This window comes from Anolis carolinensis, chromosome 6 (assembly GCF_035594765.1).
Source record: "Anolis carolinensis isolate JA03-04 chromosome 6, rAnoCar3.1.pri, whole genome shotgun sequence".
NCBI classification, from domain to species: Eukaryota; Metazoa; Chordata; class Lepidosauria; order Squamata; family Dactyloidae; genus Anolis; species Anolis carolinensis.
Genome location: NC_085846.1, coordinates 118,730,084 through 118,746,745, shown reverse-complemented (window position 1 = coordinate 118,746,745; position 16,662 = coordinate 118,730,084). Strand labels below are relative to the sequence as shown.

The 16,662-nt window shown below is 45.2% G+C and overlaps 2 protein-coding genes across 2 annotated transcripts in view; one reads left to right on the top strand and one right to left on the bottom strand.

Moving 5' to 3' along the window:
- Positions 1–789: 789 nt before the first annotated feature.
- On the bottom strand, positions 790–8,054 carry LOC103280243 (lutzicidin). Its single transcript, XM_008118550.3, has 3 exons — positions 7,829–8,054; positions 5,130–5,240; positions 790–1,061 (listed from the first exon to the last, which is right to left on the bottom strand). The coding sequence occupies exons 1-3, from the start codon at positions 8,006–8,008 to the stop codon at positions 972–974; spliced, it is 381 nt and encodes a 126-aa protein (XP_008116757.1). The 5' UTR covers positions 8,009–8,054; the 3' UTR covers positions 790–971.
- Positions 8,055–11,470: 3,416 nt separating this feature from the next.
- The window catches only part of LOC134292442 (batroxicidin-like), a 5,956-nt gene continuing 764 nt past the window's right edge, over positions 11,471–16,662 (top strand). Inside the window, exons 1-2 of the mRNA XM_062957434.1 lie at positions 11,471–12,087; positions 15,765–15,875. Coding sequence (XP_062813504.1) covers positions 11,881–12,087; positions 15,765–15,875 — 318 coding nt within the window. The 5' untranslated portion in view covers positions 11,471–11,880. The remainder of the gene's footprint in view (positions 12,088–15,764; positions 15,876–16,662) is intronic.

Genomic DNA, 16,662 nt, shown 5'->3' with positions numbered 1-16,662 from the left:
GTTTTCTAAACATGTACAGCGAAAGAGTGAGAACATATACTAATAGGAAAGCAAGAAAAAGAGTAAGAAATCCCAATAGCCCTCCCTACCCACCTTCCCTATACCTATATAGTCATAAAATAAGAAAAAAAAATCAAAATTAAAAAAGAGGAAAAAAATACAAAACAAAATAAGAAAAATAAAAATAAAAATTGACTTCCGTTCATTTTCCTTTAACCCACAATTATCCCGTTTCTATAACTCTCAAAAATGTAAATAAAAAGAAAAACTTTCATCTACCTTCCAAGAATTATTCCTCCTTTTTTCTTTCATTTATTTTGGATTTGTCTTTATATAGCTCTCAAACATTGTCCAGTCAGTCATCTTAATTCCTTTTCCATTACTCTGCTTTAACATATATGTTAGTTTATCCATGTCTTTAATTTCCATAATTTTATCTATCCATTGACTCTTAGAAGGGGTCACATCTTGTTTCCAAAGCTTGGCAAACGCAATTCGGGCAGCTGTCATAAGGAATGTAAATAACTTATCTGTATTCAAATCGCCAAAAAAATCAAAATCAAACATTCCTAAAAGATAAATTTCAGGTTTCATTGGGAAGTCTAGTTCTGTGTCTAGTTCTTTTCGTAGTTAAGTTAGGCTTCAGGAAGAGCTTGGGAAATTATTTATCGCAACTCCACCCGCTTCCAATCTCCCAGAAATCTTTTGAAGAACCCTATATGTTTGGTTTATCCCCCTTTTTTGTGAGTCACTATAACTCAAAAATGACTTGAAGGCACACAATAACAATTGCATGATATTATTTTATTCGCTTGATTTGATTTAAAGGACTTCATATGTGCATCGATTTAGCCATTCATGGGTTCATTGGAACGCTATGGAGTAAGTCGGCAGGAACGGAGTCTTTCCCAACCGGAAGCGCCGTCTGCGTCCATGGGAACATTCAGCCATAGTTGGAGAACATGCTCGTCTTACTTCACCTTTTTGCACAGAATAAACGTCTGGGCTTTCGGGGGGTTCCCACCCTTATACTGATACCCCGCAGTGCAGGTTTGAGTGATCTGTCCAAGGAGAAACAAGAAATCGTAAACACCAGAACAGTCGCATTGCAAACTCTTAGGCCAACCTTGGCTTCTCCCTGCGTGAACGCTTGGTGTCCTCACTAGCCAAATGCATAAGGCCAGTGTCATGGGCTAATGGCTACTAAACAAAAAGAGCAGCTGTGGGTTCATCTTTAAGCTTAACAAGATGGGAGAGAGTTATAAGACTTTGTCACGCAAGGCTGCCATCCAAATGTACGAGGGTTGAATGAAAAGTAATGCCTCCACCTTCGTAACTCCTCAACGTATGGCAGTCCTGGTCTGCAGCAGGTCCTGGCTTGTTCAGTAGACTCTCCTCCACAGTTCGATTTGGCGGTAAGCCTTAGCATTGAACGGTTGTGTTGTTAAAGTGCGACGTATGGAACCCTGCACAGACGGTCGGTCAATGCGACTTAAGCAAGTGCGGACATTGAATTCTTATTTATTTTAAATGAATTTTATTGCAAGCATTTATAACAACGTGGTTTACCATGACTAGACAATAATTCGACAAAAGAAGACAAGAAAGAAAGAAAGAACACACAAAGTGATTGCATACCCCCAGAAAAGCACACTGACACAAAAATACAGTAACTTACATAACCAAAACACACATCTATTAAAATCGACTTCCATCTATTGTATGGTGTTCCTTATATTGTTTCTTTGGTATTGCCAAAATTCTTGACCGCAGAAGGTGTCACGCCAAAGGAATGCAAGCTGTTTGTGGTGATTGTGTTGATGTGAGTCCTGTGCATCGTTGGGCTTAAAGTTTAAAGATGTTGAGGTGGGAACATCGGACTTGCGTGACAAACAAGAGTTGGACGTCCTGTGACAGCAACCACCGAGTTTCACAAGCAAAAGATTGACAGATTGATTCAGGACGATCGTCATATCACTCAGAGAGAAATTTCAAGCATCATCGGCATTTCACAAGAACGTGTGGGTCACATTATTGCTTTACTTGGCTGTCGGAAGATCTGTGCACGATGGGTCCTGTGAGACGCTGGTTGCGGAAACAGAGTGTCGACTTCTTCTGTGACGGCTTCAGAAAACTTGTTCATTGTTGGCAGAAATGTATCCAATTGTCTGGTGATTATGTGGAAAAGTGAATAGTGGTCGTTAAAGAGCACATTCTAAGGATTATTTCTGCGTTTGATTTATTAAAATATTCCCATCCAAACCCAAGTAACGAAGGTGGAGGCATTACTTTTCATTCACTCGTATATTCTCTTCACTCAGTACTTTCTTCTTTGCATCTCCCTATATTGGCTTAGGATCGGCTTAGAAACTTCCATTTTGTAATCTACAATTTCAATCATATTTGATAATTCTTGTAATCTGCCCAGCTTACTATTGGCTTCATTCAAAATTACAAGCTGTAGGCTCAATTACAGTCTCCAGACTTCTCTTTCCTTTTGCTCTTCTAAATCCTTGTAAAACAGTCGTCCAATGACATTTACAACCCAGGAACAAAAATCGTATTACACGGTGCTGTGGGAAAGATCACACTAGCATTAATGGCTTTTGTCTCCTAATAATTCTGGGAAATGTAGCTCAGGGTGAAGCATGTGAAATTCTCAGTTAGTGAGATCCTCAGCTTCCCTAAACTACATTTCCCAGAATTCTGCAGGAGAAAACCAGACAATCAGAAGACGAAAAAGCCGGTGTGATCTCTCCCTAAATGATTTTAAGGCAAGTCACATTGTACTTGATTCATGATTGGATTGTCTCTTTCCATCAATGCTGTTGTTCTTCCCTGTATAATAATAATAATAATAATAATAATAATAATAATAATAATAATAATAATAATGATGATGATGATGATGATGATGATGATGATAATAGCAACAACAACAACAACACTTTATTTATATTCCGCCCTTCTCCCCGAGGGGACTCAGAGCGGATTATAGCACATAAACAGACACAGGCAAACATTCAATGCCTTGTTACAATGAAATACAGTGAAACACAAATACACAAACAAAGGCAAAGGCTTCTCCTTTCATTTCCGGCTCTGGAAGCGGTGCTCATCTCTGGCTCTTCTCTCTTTCTTTGTTCGTAAACTTCCTCCTTTTTTCTGATCAAACACCAAGCCTAAATACCTCCGCGCTTTAATGCAGTTCCTATTTATCTACTCACATTTGTTTTTGAACTGCTAAGTAGACAGAAGCTGGGCTAAAGTTCGGGAGTTCACCCTGACCCAGGTTGCAAGATTTATTGCAGCTTGGTGATTTTTTTTTTTTTTTCGTGTCAGGAGCAACTGGAGTTGCTTCTGGAGTGAGAGAATTGGCTGTCTGCAGGGACGTTGCCCAGGGGACGCCCTGATGTTTTGATGTTTTACCATCCTTGTGGGAGGCTTCTCTCATGTCCCCGCATGGAGCTGGAGCTGAAAGAGGGAGCTCATCCACGCTCTCCCCGGGTGGGATTCGAACCTGGCAGCTTTCAGGTCAGCAACCCAACCTTCAAGTCACAAGGCTTTATATCCCCTAGGCCACTGGAGGCTTGGTGATTAACCTGTTGTGCTAAAGGAGGCCAGGCTGTGGTGCAGGCTGGTGAGCAGCCTGCTGCAATAAATCACTCTGACCATGAGGTCATGAGTTCGAAACCAGCCCATGGCGGGGTGAGCACCATCAATTTAAAAAATAAAAAATAGCCCCTGCTCGTTGCTGACCTAGCAACCCGAAAGATAGCTGCATCTATCAAGTAGGAAATAAGGTACCACATATAAAGTGGGGAGGCAAGTTTAACTAATTTACGACATTGGAATGAGGAAGTGCCGTCGGAGTGGATGATGATGAAGCAGCTGCTCCCCCCTGTGGCCAGAATCGAACATCCCCTCAGGAGAAGGTTAAATTGCCTCTGCGTCTGTCTCTGTCTCGGTTCTATGTGTATATGGGCACTGAATGTTTGCCCTAGGTAAAGGTAAAGGTTTCCCCTGACGTTAAATCCAGTCGTGAGCGACTCTACGGGTTGGTGCTCATCTCCATTTCTAAGCTGAAGAGCCGGCGTTGTCCGTAGACTCCTCCAAGGTCATGTGGCCACTGGCATGACTGCATGGAGAGCCGTTACCTTCCCGCCGGAGCGGTACCTATTGATCTACTCACATTGGCATGTTTTCGAACTGCTAGGTTGGCAGAAGCTGGAGCTAACAGCGGGCGCTCATGCTGCTCCCGGGGTTTGAACCTGGGACCTTTCGGTCTGTAAGTTCATAACCCACTTCGCCACCGGGGCTCCTATATGTTTGCCCTATACGTATAGAATGTGATCCGCCCTAAATCCTCTTCAGGGTGAAAAGGGCGGAATATAAATACTGTAAATAAATAAATAAAGCCCAGCACTTAATGAATGACTCATTATCAAATCTAAACCTAGTTTGTGGCAGCCACAAAAATGAAATTTCTGGATTAGAACTACTACTTTCAAAGAAAGGACTGCAGAATTAAACACAAAATAACACTTTCAAACCAGGAACAGATTATTTTTTTCAAATTTTGTGGTTACAGAGTGTTACGGGAATGGTTGCCGCCCGTGCAGTGCCGTCTTCCTGTCCGGCCGGTAAGAGCCGTCCTGCAACATGGCAGCCAGATCCGCGTCCGAAATGTGAGTGCCTTCTCTTCCGCCGCCTTTGGCACCTCCGCCGCCTGAGTTCACCTTCGGCGGAGAGCCTCCTCCCCAGTCATTGCGCTCGTCCAGGGCGTCGGACAAGTCCAAGTCCATGGCACTCTTGGCGGCCCTGTGGCCACTTCCTGCAGGAAACATCTGTGGGGGCCCATCTTCGGAGCCCAAGTCCTGGGCAGAGCCGGTTCTGCTGAAGAGGGTCAGGGCCAGGGCCAAGAGCAGCAGGGAGCGGCCAGAGGTGGCCGGAGGAGGAGAGGGGGGACCCTGTCCGGCCACGGTGCCCGGAAAAAGGAGCGGGAGGAGGAAAAGGAGCGGGTGGAAAAGGAGGAGGGCAGCGGGGGTCTCTCTGGGGTCCGGCCAAGGCAACGAAGGGGCCGAGGGAGGGAGGGAGCGGGAGCCGTGGCTGCTGGTGCCGCTTCTTACCCCGTTGGCCTTGAAGGCGCACTTGTCCACCTTGATCTTCTCAGGGTCTCCGTGGCACACCGTCTCCTTGATCTTGAGCGGAAAAGACTGGAAGTCCGAAGAGGTGGGATTCTGTGGAGACAGGCATCATAGAATCATAGAATTCAGAATTTAGAATTTAGAAAATTTTTATTGTCATTGTACTATTGCCCAAGGAGCCCCGGTGGCGAAGTGTGTTAAAGCGCTGAGCTGCTGAACTTGCAGACCGAAAGGTCCCAGGTTCAAACCCCGGGAGCAGCGTGAGCGGCAGCTGTTAGCTCCAGCTCCTGCCAACCTAGCAGTTTAAAAACATGCCAATGTGAGTAGATCAATAGGTACCGCTCTGGTGGGAAGGTAACGGCGCTCCATGCAGTCATGCCAGTGGCCACATGACCTTGGAGATGTCTATGGACAACGCCAGCTCTTTGGCTTAGAAATGGAGATGAGCACCAACCCCCAGAGTCAGACATGACTGGACTTAACGTCAGGGGAAACCTTTACCTTTTTTACTATTGCAAATCAAAATTAAATGCTTGCCCCACCACACACCACAAAACAGCACACCCATCCCTCCACACCCCAGCCACCACCACACAGCCCCCAATGCCACATCAATTGTAGAATAATAGAATTGGAAGAGACAGCATGAGCCATCCAGCCCAAGCCATTTCTACCATGCAGGAAAACACACAAAGTACCCCGGACAGATGGCCACCCATCTTCTGTTTGAAAGCCTCCAAGGAAGGAGGCCAAAGAGAGGATCTAGATCAGGCATGGGCAAATATTTTTGTCTTGGGGCCTCATTGTGGTCCTGGTTGAGAGGGCTGGGAGGGAGGGTGGCCAGGCACATGTTGGGTGGGATGGGAGAGGGCCTGGGAAAGGGCGGGGCCCAGAGAGGGAAGGGCCCAGGTAATCTTCAGGTTGTCCACCTCAAATTGAGACATGTGCCAACTGCCCCAATCATAGAATCATCTATATATATAAAAGAGTGATGGCATCACGGCGACCCACAAAACAACAAAACTACAGGCCCCCCAACCTTGAAATTTGACAACACAACCCATCATCCACGGCTCTAGGTTGATACAACAAAAAGAAAAGAAAAGTCCTAATTAGAGAGAGAGGAATAATTGCTTTTATCCAATTGCTGCCAGTTAGAAGGCTAAGCTCTTCCAACTTGGTCTCCTAGCAACCCAATAAAAAATAATAAAAAACACTAAAAAAAAAATTAAAAACACTAAAAAATTAATACAATAAAATACTATAACAGAAAATAACTAAAAATAATACAAGAAAATAATAAAATATAATAAAAAGATAACTTACAATTAAATTTATAAAAAAAATTACAAATAACGTCAAATAAAAATTACACAATTTTTAACCAATACCACCACCACTTTGCCACAGCAACGCGTGGCCGGGCACAGCTAGTAGAATCATAGAATCATAGAATAGTAGAGTTGGAAGAGACCTCATGGGCCATCCAGTCCAACCCCGTTCTGCCAAGAAGCAGGAAATCGCATTCAAAGCACCCCCGACAGATGGCCATCCAGCCTCTGCTTAAAAGCCTCCAAGGAAGGAGCCTCCACCACGGCCCGGGGGAGAGAGTTCCACTGCTGAACAGCCCTTCTCACAGTGAGGAAGTTCTTCCTGATGTTCAGGTGGAATCTCCTTTCCTGAAGTTTGAAGCCATTGTTCCATAGCGTCCTAGTCTGCAGGGCAGCAGAAAACAAGCTTGCTCCCTCCTCCCTAGGACTTCCCCTCACATATTTGTACATGGCTATCATGTCTCCTCTTAGCCTTCTCTTCTGCAGGCTAAACATGCCCAGCTCTTTAAGCCGCTCCTCATAGGGCTTGTTCTCCAGACCTTTGATCATTTTAGTCTCCCTCCTCTGGACATATTCCAGCTTGTCAACATCTCCCTTCAACTGCGGTGCCCAGAATTGGACACAGTGTGATTCCAGGTGTGGCCTGACCATGAATACTAATCCTCCCCTGGCCTTCAGGCTGTCCTCTCGACATTATGCTTGGAAGAGGACGATCCAGGTGACAGCCAAGAGTGCTCCGGAGGGCTCTTAGCCGCTGCATGCCTTCCTCGGGCCATTCTATTGGCATGAGGACGGGAGGAGGGTGAGACATGTGGTGGCTGAGAGCGGTCCAGAGGGCTCTCAGCTACTGCGTGCCTTCCTCCCCCATCTTTTCTGCATAAGGATGTGGCAAGTCACAGCGTCTTATGCTGAGAGGACAGGGAAAGGGTAAGTGAGGAGGGCCTGAGCTAAGCATCAGAAGGGCCAGGGAGAGGTAAGAGCAGAGGTGATCCATTACACCTCCCAGGGGGTCAATTAAGTCTGTCCTGCCCACACCTGCCCGTGGGGCATTTCTTCACAGCCCAGTTTTTGGATTCTTCCCTGTGATTCTTCCCAGTGTCTACTGAATCATCAGACTTCATGGCTTAACTCAGGCTTTCCTGCAACCTTTTTTATGTGCTGCATCCCCTAGAAAACTGCTGCAGCACACTTTGGTATCAAGTGTTTTGTGGCCACCACGATTTCCAGCTGCCGTGAAATTGGATGATACAATCAGTATAGATGGGCCAATAGGCCACCCTGAGATCCTCAGATGCAAGAGGTTTAGAAATGTTTGAACGATCCCATCAATCCCGGGATGGGAAAACTCACCCATTTGGGCACGGGGTCCGCGCTCACCAGGCGGTAAAGGTTCGGGGGGGTGGCCTCGATGTTGAACTGCTTGACCACGGCGACTTGGGCCTTGTTGTAGCTCAGAGGAGGGGTGTCCCGGAGGAAGACGTTGGCTGAGACCGACCCAAGGAGCAGGAGGGACACCCAGCACCTCTCCATCCTGAGCTCTGCCTTGCGATGCCTGGACCTGCGGCCAGTGCTACTCCTTTTATAACCCACTTGCCCTTCCAGAAGAAAGGAGCCTTGGCCGGAGGGGTGGGGCAGCTGGCACGTTTATGGCGTCCCTCTTGACCACCTGGCAGAAGAGCCCAGGGAGAAGGGAGAGGTCTGGACACGTTGGCCTCTTGTGCCTTTGTTGTACCTTCATCCAAAAGATAGGCATCTCCAGGATGTTGGCAGGATGTCCAGAACGGTCTGGCCTGCCCTTTAATCCAAGTGTTTCCCTGTTGGCTTCATTTCCTGAGTGTCCTGTCCTCACCCCCGTTTCTAGACTGTGTTGCAAGATGGATAAAAACAGACTGCATGAAGGTTTTAAAAACTGGCAGACCCAGATCCGCTGTGCCATTTTAATGCACAGACCTTGAGGGCCCCTCCACTGCTTCCTTTATTCTTCTGTGCCTTCCCTCTTTGTGGGTCGATACAGCAGTTCTAGCCTTTCCAATCTAGAGATTTCTAGAGAGGAGTCTTCTCTAGACCCTTGTAAGAATGTGAGGAAGGATGAGGGCACCATCCTCAAAGTAAAGAAAACATACTCTTTTCATTCAAGGGAAAGATATACGAGGGTTATCCACAAAGTAGATTACGTTTTGGAATTAAAAATGAACAAAGTATAGGATAAAACATTTACCATATACAGTTGAAAGCCACACCCAAATACCACATCTCATGTAGTCACCATTCAAATCTAGGCAGTTGTCATAGCGCTGAATGAGCTTTGCAACTCCTTCCCCACTAAATTCTGCCACTTGCGTCCTCAACCACATGTTTCCAATAATGGGAGCATGGCTGGCAACACAGCGTTTTGGCGATGCTGTGCAGCTGCAGGAAGGGGAGACTGGCTGGTTGAGGATGCAAGCGGCAGAATTTAGTGGGGAAAGAGTTGCAAAGCTCATTCATCGCTACGATAAGTGCCTAGATTTGAATGGCCACTATGTGAGATGTGGTATTTGGGTGTGGTTTTCAACTGCATGTGGTAAATGTTTTCTCCTATACTTTGTTCATTTTTAATTCCAAAACGTAATCTACTTTGTGGATAGCCCTCGTACAAGCCATGGCTCAAGACATGTTAATGGCCATCGTCTGAGTGATTGTAAGGGAGGTGTGTGTGAAGAGTGGGGCTGGGAGAGGATAGAAAGGGAAGATGCAGGGCATGTTGGGGAAGAGGGTCTTTTTTGACAAGACTGTAGTAAAAAGAAAGTTGTGAGTACCTTGACAACTTGCCTGATTTTGCTTAAGGACCATTCAACTGTGTTTACATTACCCAAACTGCAGAGGAAAAGCTTTCAACATAAATTCCAAGACGGAGGAGATCCCCATGGAAGCTGGTGAGTGGACAGTTTAAAGGTCTAGTCCATTGTAGAGACACTAGGAGGGCACAAAACTGAGGGAAGTGGTGACGTGGGTATGCAGATGATGTCCTGATTACCTTAAGTGTCCAGGTCTGTGTCAGACAAAGGGGCAAGATTCAAAAATGAAGGTGACAGTGCCAAGTAATCAGGGGCTCGGATGCCCATTCCACGGGAGTAGCAAGCTCTCACCCTCAGTTGAATGGACAAACATCCCGAGTTCCTTTTGGTGACAAAGAGGATCATCTGTCTTAAACACACAAAGGTGCTGATACTATCTGACTTGGGAAATAGCTGGAGGGACCCTGACCATGATCTCCGGTTCCGAGGGCTTATGCAAACTGAGGGCACGGGGAGGTAGTTGCCTACATAATACATTTTATACATTCTGCAGTATACAGATGATACAAGTTACACACAAATTATCAATTTAATATATTTATTAAAGGTTTAGATTTAATTGTCGCACCTCAGGTTAGCTTCACCTTGCTAAATACACCAGGCTGCACACAGGTTGAAGTCTTTTGTAGTTTATTAGGAAACAGGAAATAAATAGTTCTTAAAAAGCAAAAGTAAAGTTCCAAAAGATTGTTGCAAAACAAGGCTATAAAGAGTAATCCAAGAAAACATTAGGCATAAAACAAGGTTCCATTAATGCATGACAAAGTCCCATGAAGATGAACACACAAAAGCTGCAAGATAATCAGGGAAAGCAAGAGCTTGCTTCTTGACTTGAACGACAAAGGTTTCTCTCTCAGCACACTCTTTTAATAGCCCTTGCATAGCATGAAAGCATTTCTTTGGCCTCTGACCTCCCTCTTGTTTGCAATTCTAACACTTCTGCGAACCCTGAATTCCAAACGACCAGCTCGATCTAAAGATTCTGTTTCGTCAAGGTCAGACAGCTCGTTAGTATTCGTGTCTGTTTGTATGCTATCAGACTAGGAGCTGTCCTCCCTCCCTGAGTCAGTTTGCACCTGGCTAGCTTCAGTATCATCAACACCATTCCCTGCCATGGGAAAGCCTCCCTGTTCCTCATTTTCCACAGCAGGAACACTCTGAACCTGAATCCCATAATTCCCATCCGTCATCTTGAACCTGAATCCCATAATCCCCATCAGAGTCACTCTGAGGCTCCAGCTGAGTCACAACATTAATAGAGTTTTAGGTTAAAGCTGCTGCTAGGTCAGTGATGGCCAACCTATGACACGCGTGTCAGCACTGACACGCCTAGCCATTTTTGCTGACACGCTGCTGCATGCAGATTGATTGGATGACTATGTCTTTTGTGGCCAAATTCGGTGTGATTTGGTCCAGTGGTTTTGTTGTTTACTCCATGGGAATTATGCACATTACATTATCATTATATCATTCTATTATTATTCTATTATTATTGTAGTATATTACTATATTATTACTATAATATTATTATTATATTATTCATTATTCATGACTACATTGAAACTAGAATAGAGAGAAATCAGCGTGGAAACTGCAAGAGGTACCATGGATTGTTGTACATGGAAATAATGGTAGTAAATAGTTTTTGATTTATTAAATACAGTTATATATTACAATTATACACTTTTGTTATTTAAACTATACATATTGCGAAATTATGGTGTTTTTCTTAAAGTGACACACAACCCAAGTCATGCTAGGTTTTTTTGTCACACCAAGCGCAAAATTTTGACACACCAAGCGCAAAAGGTTGCCCATCATTATGCTAGGTCTTTCCAGAGTCTCTAGCAGCTTTAACACTATGCAACTTTAAAACTATGGAATATATTATTTTAAAGAAAAAAAATCATATTTCATGTTTGAAGTCCATAAACATTTGGGGAAGGGGTGTCGTGGCTCAAAAACATAATAGGACTGGTCCCAGGGTTGTCCCAAAAAGGTGGTGTGGGGTGAGGCGAGAGTGGCCCTATCTAGCTAACCTAGTGACCCAGGTTGTCTAGCTGAGGAGGCGGAGAACACGAATGGGGATCATTTCCTCCCTGGAGATATGGCCCATGTAATCAGGGCACCTTTGGTAGCTTGACAGCAAGAAGATTCCTCACTGAGCTTTGAGTTTGGTCAGGCTCAGGCCCAACTGGAAATGCTTGAAGGTTGGCTGTATCAACCCACAAGGAGGGCAGGCCCAGGAGACGAACGAAGGCAGCTAGTGGTTCCTCAAGTTCTGTGCATGAAAATGACCAGGCTGGGTCACCCAGTGCTCTGGTACCTTCAAAAAGAAGAAGATGGACATCTCCAGGAGGTGGGCTGGGTGTTCAGTACAGTCTGGTCTGCCTGTTTTCTTAATCTTTCCTAAATGTCCTAACCTCACCCCCATTTCTGGATCATTTTGTAAGTTGGATAACATAGATTACATATAGGTTTTAGAAACACACCCACAAGCATCCTTTCTTCTGTTGGGAATATAAAGTCAAGCGGAATATAAAGGAAGGAGCAGTGGCGCTCCAGATGAGACACAGCAGATCTGGAAAACTCAGGATGGCGAGATGCTGGGTGTTCCTCCTGCTCCCTGGGACAGTCTCGGCCCTCTTTTACATAAACAAGCCTCCCATGGCTTTCGAAGAGGTCTCCAAGCTTGCCGTCCGGCAGTATAACCTTGAGTCAGGCGCTGAGTTCCTCTTTCGAAAGGGAACCACTTACCACAGCAACCCATGGGTGAGTAGCAGTCGGTCCCATACTGGATTTAGTGCAGTGGTTCTGAACCTTTTTTTGACCAGGGACCACTTTGAGCAGGGACCACTCTCCAACATTAGTACCAAAAGGTTACGAATCAGTTTTTGGTCAACTTTAGATTTAGTTTGGTTATTTGGAGTGCTGATTCAGAAAATTGCATTGGATAGGCCACATCAGCAGAACATATGCCACCCAGTAGTTGCCGTCTGCTCGCCCACAGAAAACCATATTTAATAATCTAGAGCTGATGTGGTCTATCCAATGCAATTTTCTGAATCCGCTCCCCAAATAACTCCAGGAACAGGCCTCAAAATGAAGACACCAAGGAAAAAATGCTTTTGTTGGGCTGTGTTATTATCTGTAGTAGTACGTAATGATGAATCCACTGACCATAGTTTAGTTATTGCGGACCACTGGTGGTCCATGGACCACAGGTTGGGAATCACTGGTTTAATTGATGTATTTGTGGAAAGAGGGAAGGAAGGAAGGAAGGAAGGAAGGAAGGAAGGAAGGAAGGAAGGAAGGAAGGAAGGAAGGAAGGAAGGAAAGACGAAAGGAAGGAAGGAAGGAAGGAAGGAAAGACGAAAGGAAGGAAGGAAGGAAGGAAGGAAGGAAGGAAGGAAGGAAGGAAGGAAGGAAGGAAGGAAGGAAGGAAGGAAGGAAGGAAAGACGAAAGGAAGGAAGGAAGGAAGGAAGGAAAGACGAAAGGAAGGAAGGAAGGAAGGAAGGAAGGAAGGAAGGAAGGAAGGAAGGAAGGAAGGAAGGAAGGAAGGAAGGAAGGACGAAAGGAAGGAAGGAAGGAAGGAAGGAAGGAAGGAAGGAAGGAAGGAAGGAAGGAAGGAAGGAAGGACGAAAGGAAGGAAGGAAGGAAGGAAGGAAGGAAGGAAGGAAGGAAGGAAGGAAGGAAGGAAGGACGAAAGGAAGGACGAAAGGAAGGAAGAAAGGAAGGAAGGAAGGAAGGAAGGAAGGACGAAAGGAAGGAAGGAAGGAAGGAAGGAAGGAAGGAAGGAAGGAAGGAAGGAAGGACGAAAGGAAGGACGAAAGGAAGGAAGGAAGGAAGGAAGGAAGGAAGGAAGGAAGGAGGGAGGGAGGGAGGGAGGGAGGGAAGGAAGGAAGGAAGGAAGGAAGGAAGGAAGGAAGGACGAAAGGAAGGAAGGAAGGAAGGAAGGAAGGAAGGAAGGAAGGAAGGAGGGAGGGAGGGAGGGAGGGAGGGAGGGAGGGAAGGAAGGAAGGAAGGAAGGAAGGAAGGAAGGAAGGAAGGAAGGAAGGAAGGAAGGAAGGACGAAAGGAAGGAAGGACGAAAGGAAGGACGAAAGGAAGGACGAAAGGAAGGAAGAAAGGAAGGAAGGAAGGAAGGAAGGAAGGAAGGAAGGAAGGAAGGAAGGAAGGAAGGAAGGAAGGAAGGTCGAAAGGAAGGAAGGAAGGAAGGAAGGAAGGAAGGTCGAAAGGAAGGAAGGAAGGAAGGAAGGAAGGAAGGAAGGAAGGAAGGAAGGAAGGAAGGAAGGAAGGACGAAAGGAAGGAAGGAAGGAAGGAAGGGAGGAAGGAAGGAAGGAAGGAAGGAAGGAAGGAAGGAAGGAAGGAAGGACGAAAGGAAGGAAGGAAGGAAGGAAGGAAGGAAGGAAGGAAGGAAGGAAGGAAGGAAGGAAGGAAAGAAGGACGAAAGGAGGGAAGGAAGGAAGGAAGGAAGGAAGGAAGGACGAAAGGAAGGACGAAAGGAAGGACGAAAGGAAGGAAGGACGAAAGGAAGGAAGGACGAAAGGAAGGAAGGACGAAAGGAAGGAAGAAAGGAAGGAAGGAAGGACGAAAGGAAGGAAGGAAGGAAGGAAGGAAGGAAGGAAGGAAGGAAGGAAGGAAGGAAGGAAGGACGGACGAAAGGAAGGACAAAAGGAAGGACAAAAGGAAGGAAGGAAGGAAGGAAGGAAGGAAGGAAGGAAGGAAGGAGGGACAAAAGGAGGGAAGGAAGGAAGGAAGGAAGGAAGGAAGGAAGGAAGGAAGGAAGGAAGGAAGGAAGGAAGGAAGGAAGGAGGGACAAAAGGAGGGAAGGAAGGAAGGAAGGAAGGAAGGAAGGAAGGAAGGAAGGAAGGAAGGAAGGAAGGAAGGAAGGAAGGAAGGATGAAAGGAGGGAAGGAAGGAAGGAAGGAAGGACGAAAGGAAGGAAGGACGAAAGGAAGGACGAAAGGAAGAAAGGAAGGAAGGAAGGAAGGAAGGAAGGAAGGAAGGAAGGAAGGAAGGAAGGAAGGAAGGAAGGAAGGACGAAAGGAAGGAAGGAAGGAAGGAAGGAAGGAAGGAAGGAAGGAAGGAAGGAAGGAAGGAAGGAAGGAAGGAAGGAAGGAAGGAGGGAGGGAAGGAAGGGCCCTTTTCTTACCTCTGCTTTAAACCTGTCTTCAGTCATTGATTGTAGTTACACAGATATGTTGTAACTTCATCGAATATACATTTCCAGGTTCACCTTTGGACAGAAAAGAGTCTCCAGTTCTCTATTCCATTTAGATTAAACACACAGAAATACAAACACTCAGTTGACTTTCCATATTTGGCCTTCAAGCTCTATCCATGGAGGAAAGGTAGGATAGATAGGACAGAAACACAGGCAATCCTCAGATTCACCCTCCCCGTTACAGTCTGGGATGGAGGGAGAGGCAGGCAGGTCTCCGTAATGTTTATGGTGATACTCTCATCACCATGAAGTTCTTCCCCTTCACCTAATGATGGGGATCCTCTGTCTTACACAGGGGTCCCCAAACTTTTTATGCAGAGGGCCAGTCCACAATCCTTCAAACTGTTGAGGGACCAAATTATCATTTGAAAAAAAATACAAACAAATTCCTATGCATACTGCACACATGTCTTATTTGTAGTGCAAAAACAACAACAACAAAAACAACAACAACAACAACAATGAAATAACAATAAAAGAGTAATACAGTATTTAAAAATAAAAACAATTTTAACCAACATACATTTATCAGGATTTCAATGGGAAGTGTGGGCCTGCTTATGGCCAATGAGATAATCAAGTTAATTAGGATTGTTGTTGTTGTTGTTGTTGTGTGCCTTCAAGTTATTTCAGACTTTGGGCGAGCCTAAGTCTAAAATGTATTTATTTATTTACTACATTTGTATCACACCCTTCTCACCCCAAAGGGGACTCAGAGTGGCTTACAAATTATATGTACATACAATATGTTATATTGTCAGCATAGCACACTATTAGCATTATATATTACTATATTGAACTATACCACTATACTGTAATATTATTAGTAATATTATTAGTAAAATATAATTAATACTATTGTATGGTATTATTATTATTAGTGTTATATTACATTATAATATTATTATCAATATTATATGTTATACAATATATTATATTATAAAACTGAGGGTGGGGGCCAGGCAAATGACCTTGGAGAGCCGCATCCGGCCCCCGGGCCTTAGTTTGGGGACCCCTGGTCTTACACATACAAAGGGGCTGATATTATCTGACTTGGGAAATGGCTGGAGGGACCCTGATGGTGATCTCTGGTTCTGAGGGCTAATGGCAAACTGAGGGTGCGGGAGGTGGGGGGCGGGAGAGAGAGAGAGAAAGAGGCCAGATCCTGGTCAGTCATCCAGGCAGAGGCTGCATTCCCACTTTGGCTTCATTTCTCCACAGGATCCCAAATCCTCGCAAATCCAAAGTTTCTCCGTCACTATCCAAGAGACAGTGTGCAAGGGGAATCCTGAGGTGGCCGATATCGACAGGTGTGACTTCAAGCCCAAGGGGGTAAGAGGAACGCACTGACTGGCAACCTGCCTGGGGCACTTGAGATTTTGCAAATACAGGGACCCCGTTGTGCCTTTCCAGGGGTGCATCTACCTTGTCGGATGGATGCAATTTGACACCAATGTACTGTTTTCCTCACTACTATGAAGTCCAAGGAGTTGTACTTTGGTTAGGCAACAGCCCTCTTTGGCAGAGAAGGCAAAAGAAGTCAAAGCTCAGCCCTTGGGATTCCATAGCAGTGAGTTGTGTCAGTTTTATCACAATTACAGAGTTGCAGAATTTTGGCAAATTCCATGAGGCCTGCCTCCACTTCGCAATAACGAGAGAGCAACGGGAAGAGAAGAACGACACAACCAAGCAATACTGGATACATTGATAGGAATATTGGATATAATGAATGACATGATATGATCATGAATCAAACACAATGTGACTTGTCACAAGGCCATGAGGTCAGCTCCATCAACTGCTGTTTGTATCTGGCCATAATTGCACTTTATTAATTTATTTACAGTATTTATTTTCCGCCCTTCTCACCCCGAAGGGGACTCAGGGCAGATTACAATGAACACATATATGGCAAACATTCAATGCCAACAGACAAACAACATTCAGTTTTAGACAGACACAGAGGCATTTTTTTTAACATCTTTCCAGCTTCACGATTCCGGCCACAGGGGGAGCTGTTGCTTCACCGTCCATTGGTGGCTGTTCTTCCTCTTCTTTTCCTCGTGAGCAGTTTTTATGGTGTTGTAGATTAGTTAAATTAGCCTCCCGCATAAAGCGT

Bases quoted from the DNA above. Each gene is read 5' to 3' on its own strand.
- LOC103280243 (XM_008118550.3), bottom strand. From the start codon at position 8,008: ATGGAGAGGTGCTGGGTGTCCCTCCTGCTCCTTGGGTCGGTCTCAGCC. The intron at 5,241-7,828 runs GTGAGTTTTCCC...CTGTCTCCACAG, and splicing joins CGGACCCCGTGCCCAAATGG to AATCCCACCTCTTCGGACTT. The intron at 1,062-5,129 runs GTAAGAAGCGGC...CTCCTTGGACAG, and splicing joins GCGCCTTCAAGGCCAACGGG to ATCACTCAAACCTGCACTGC.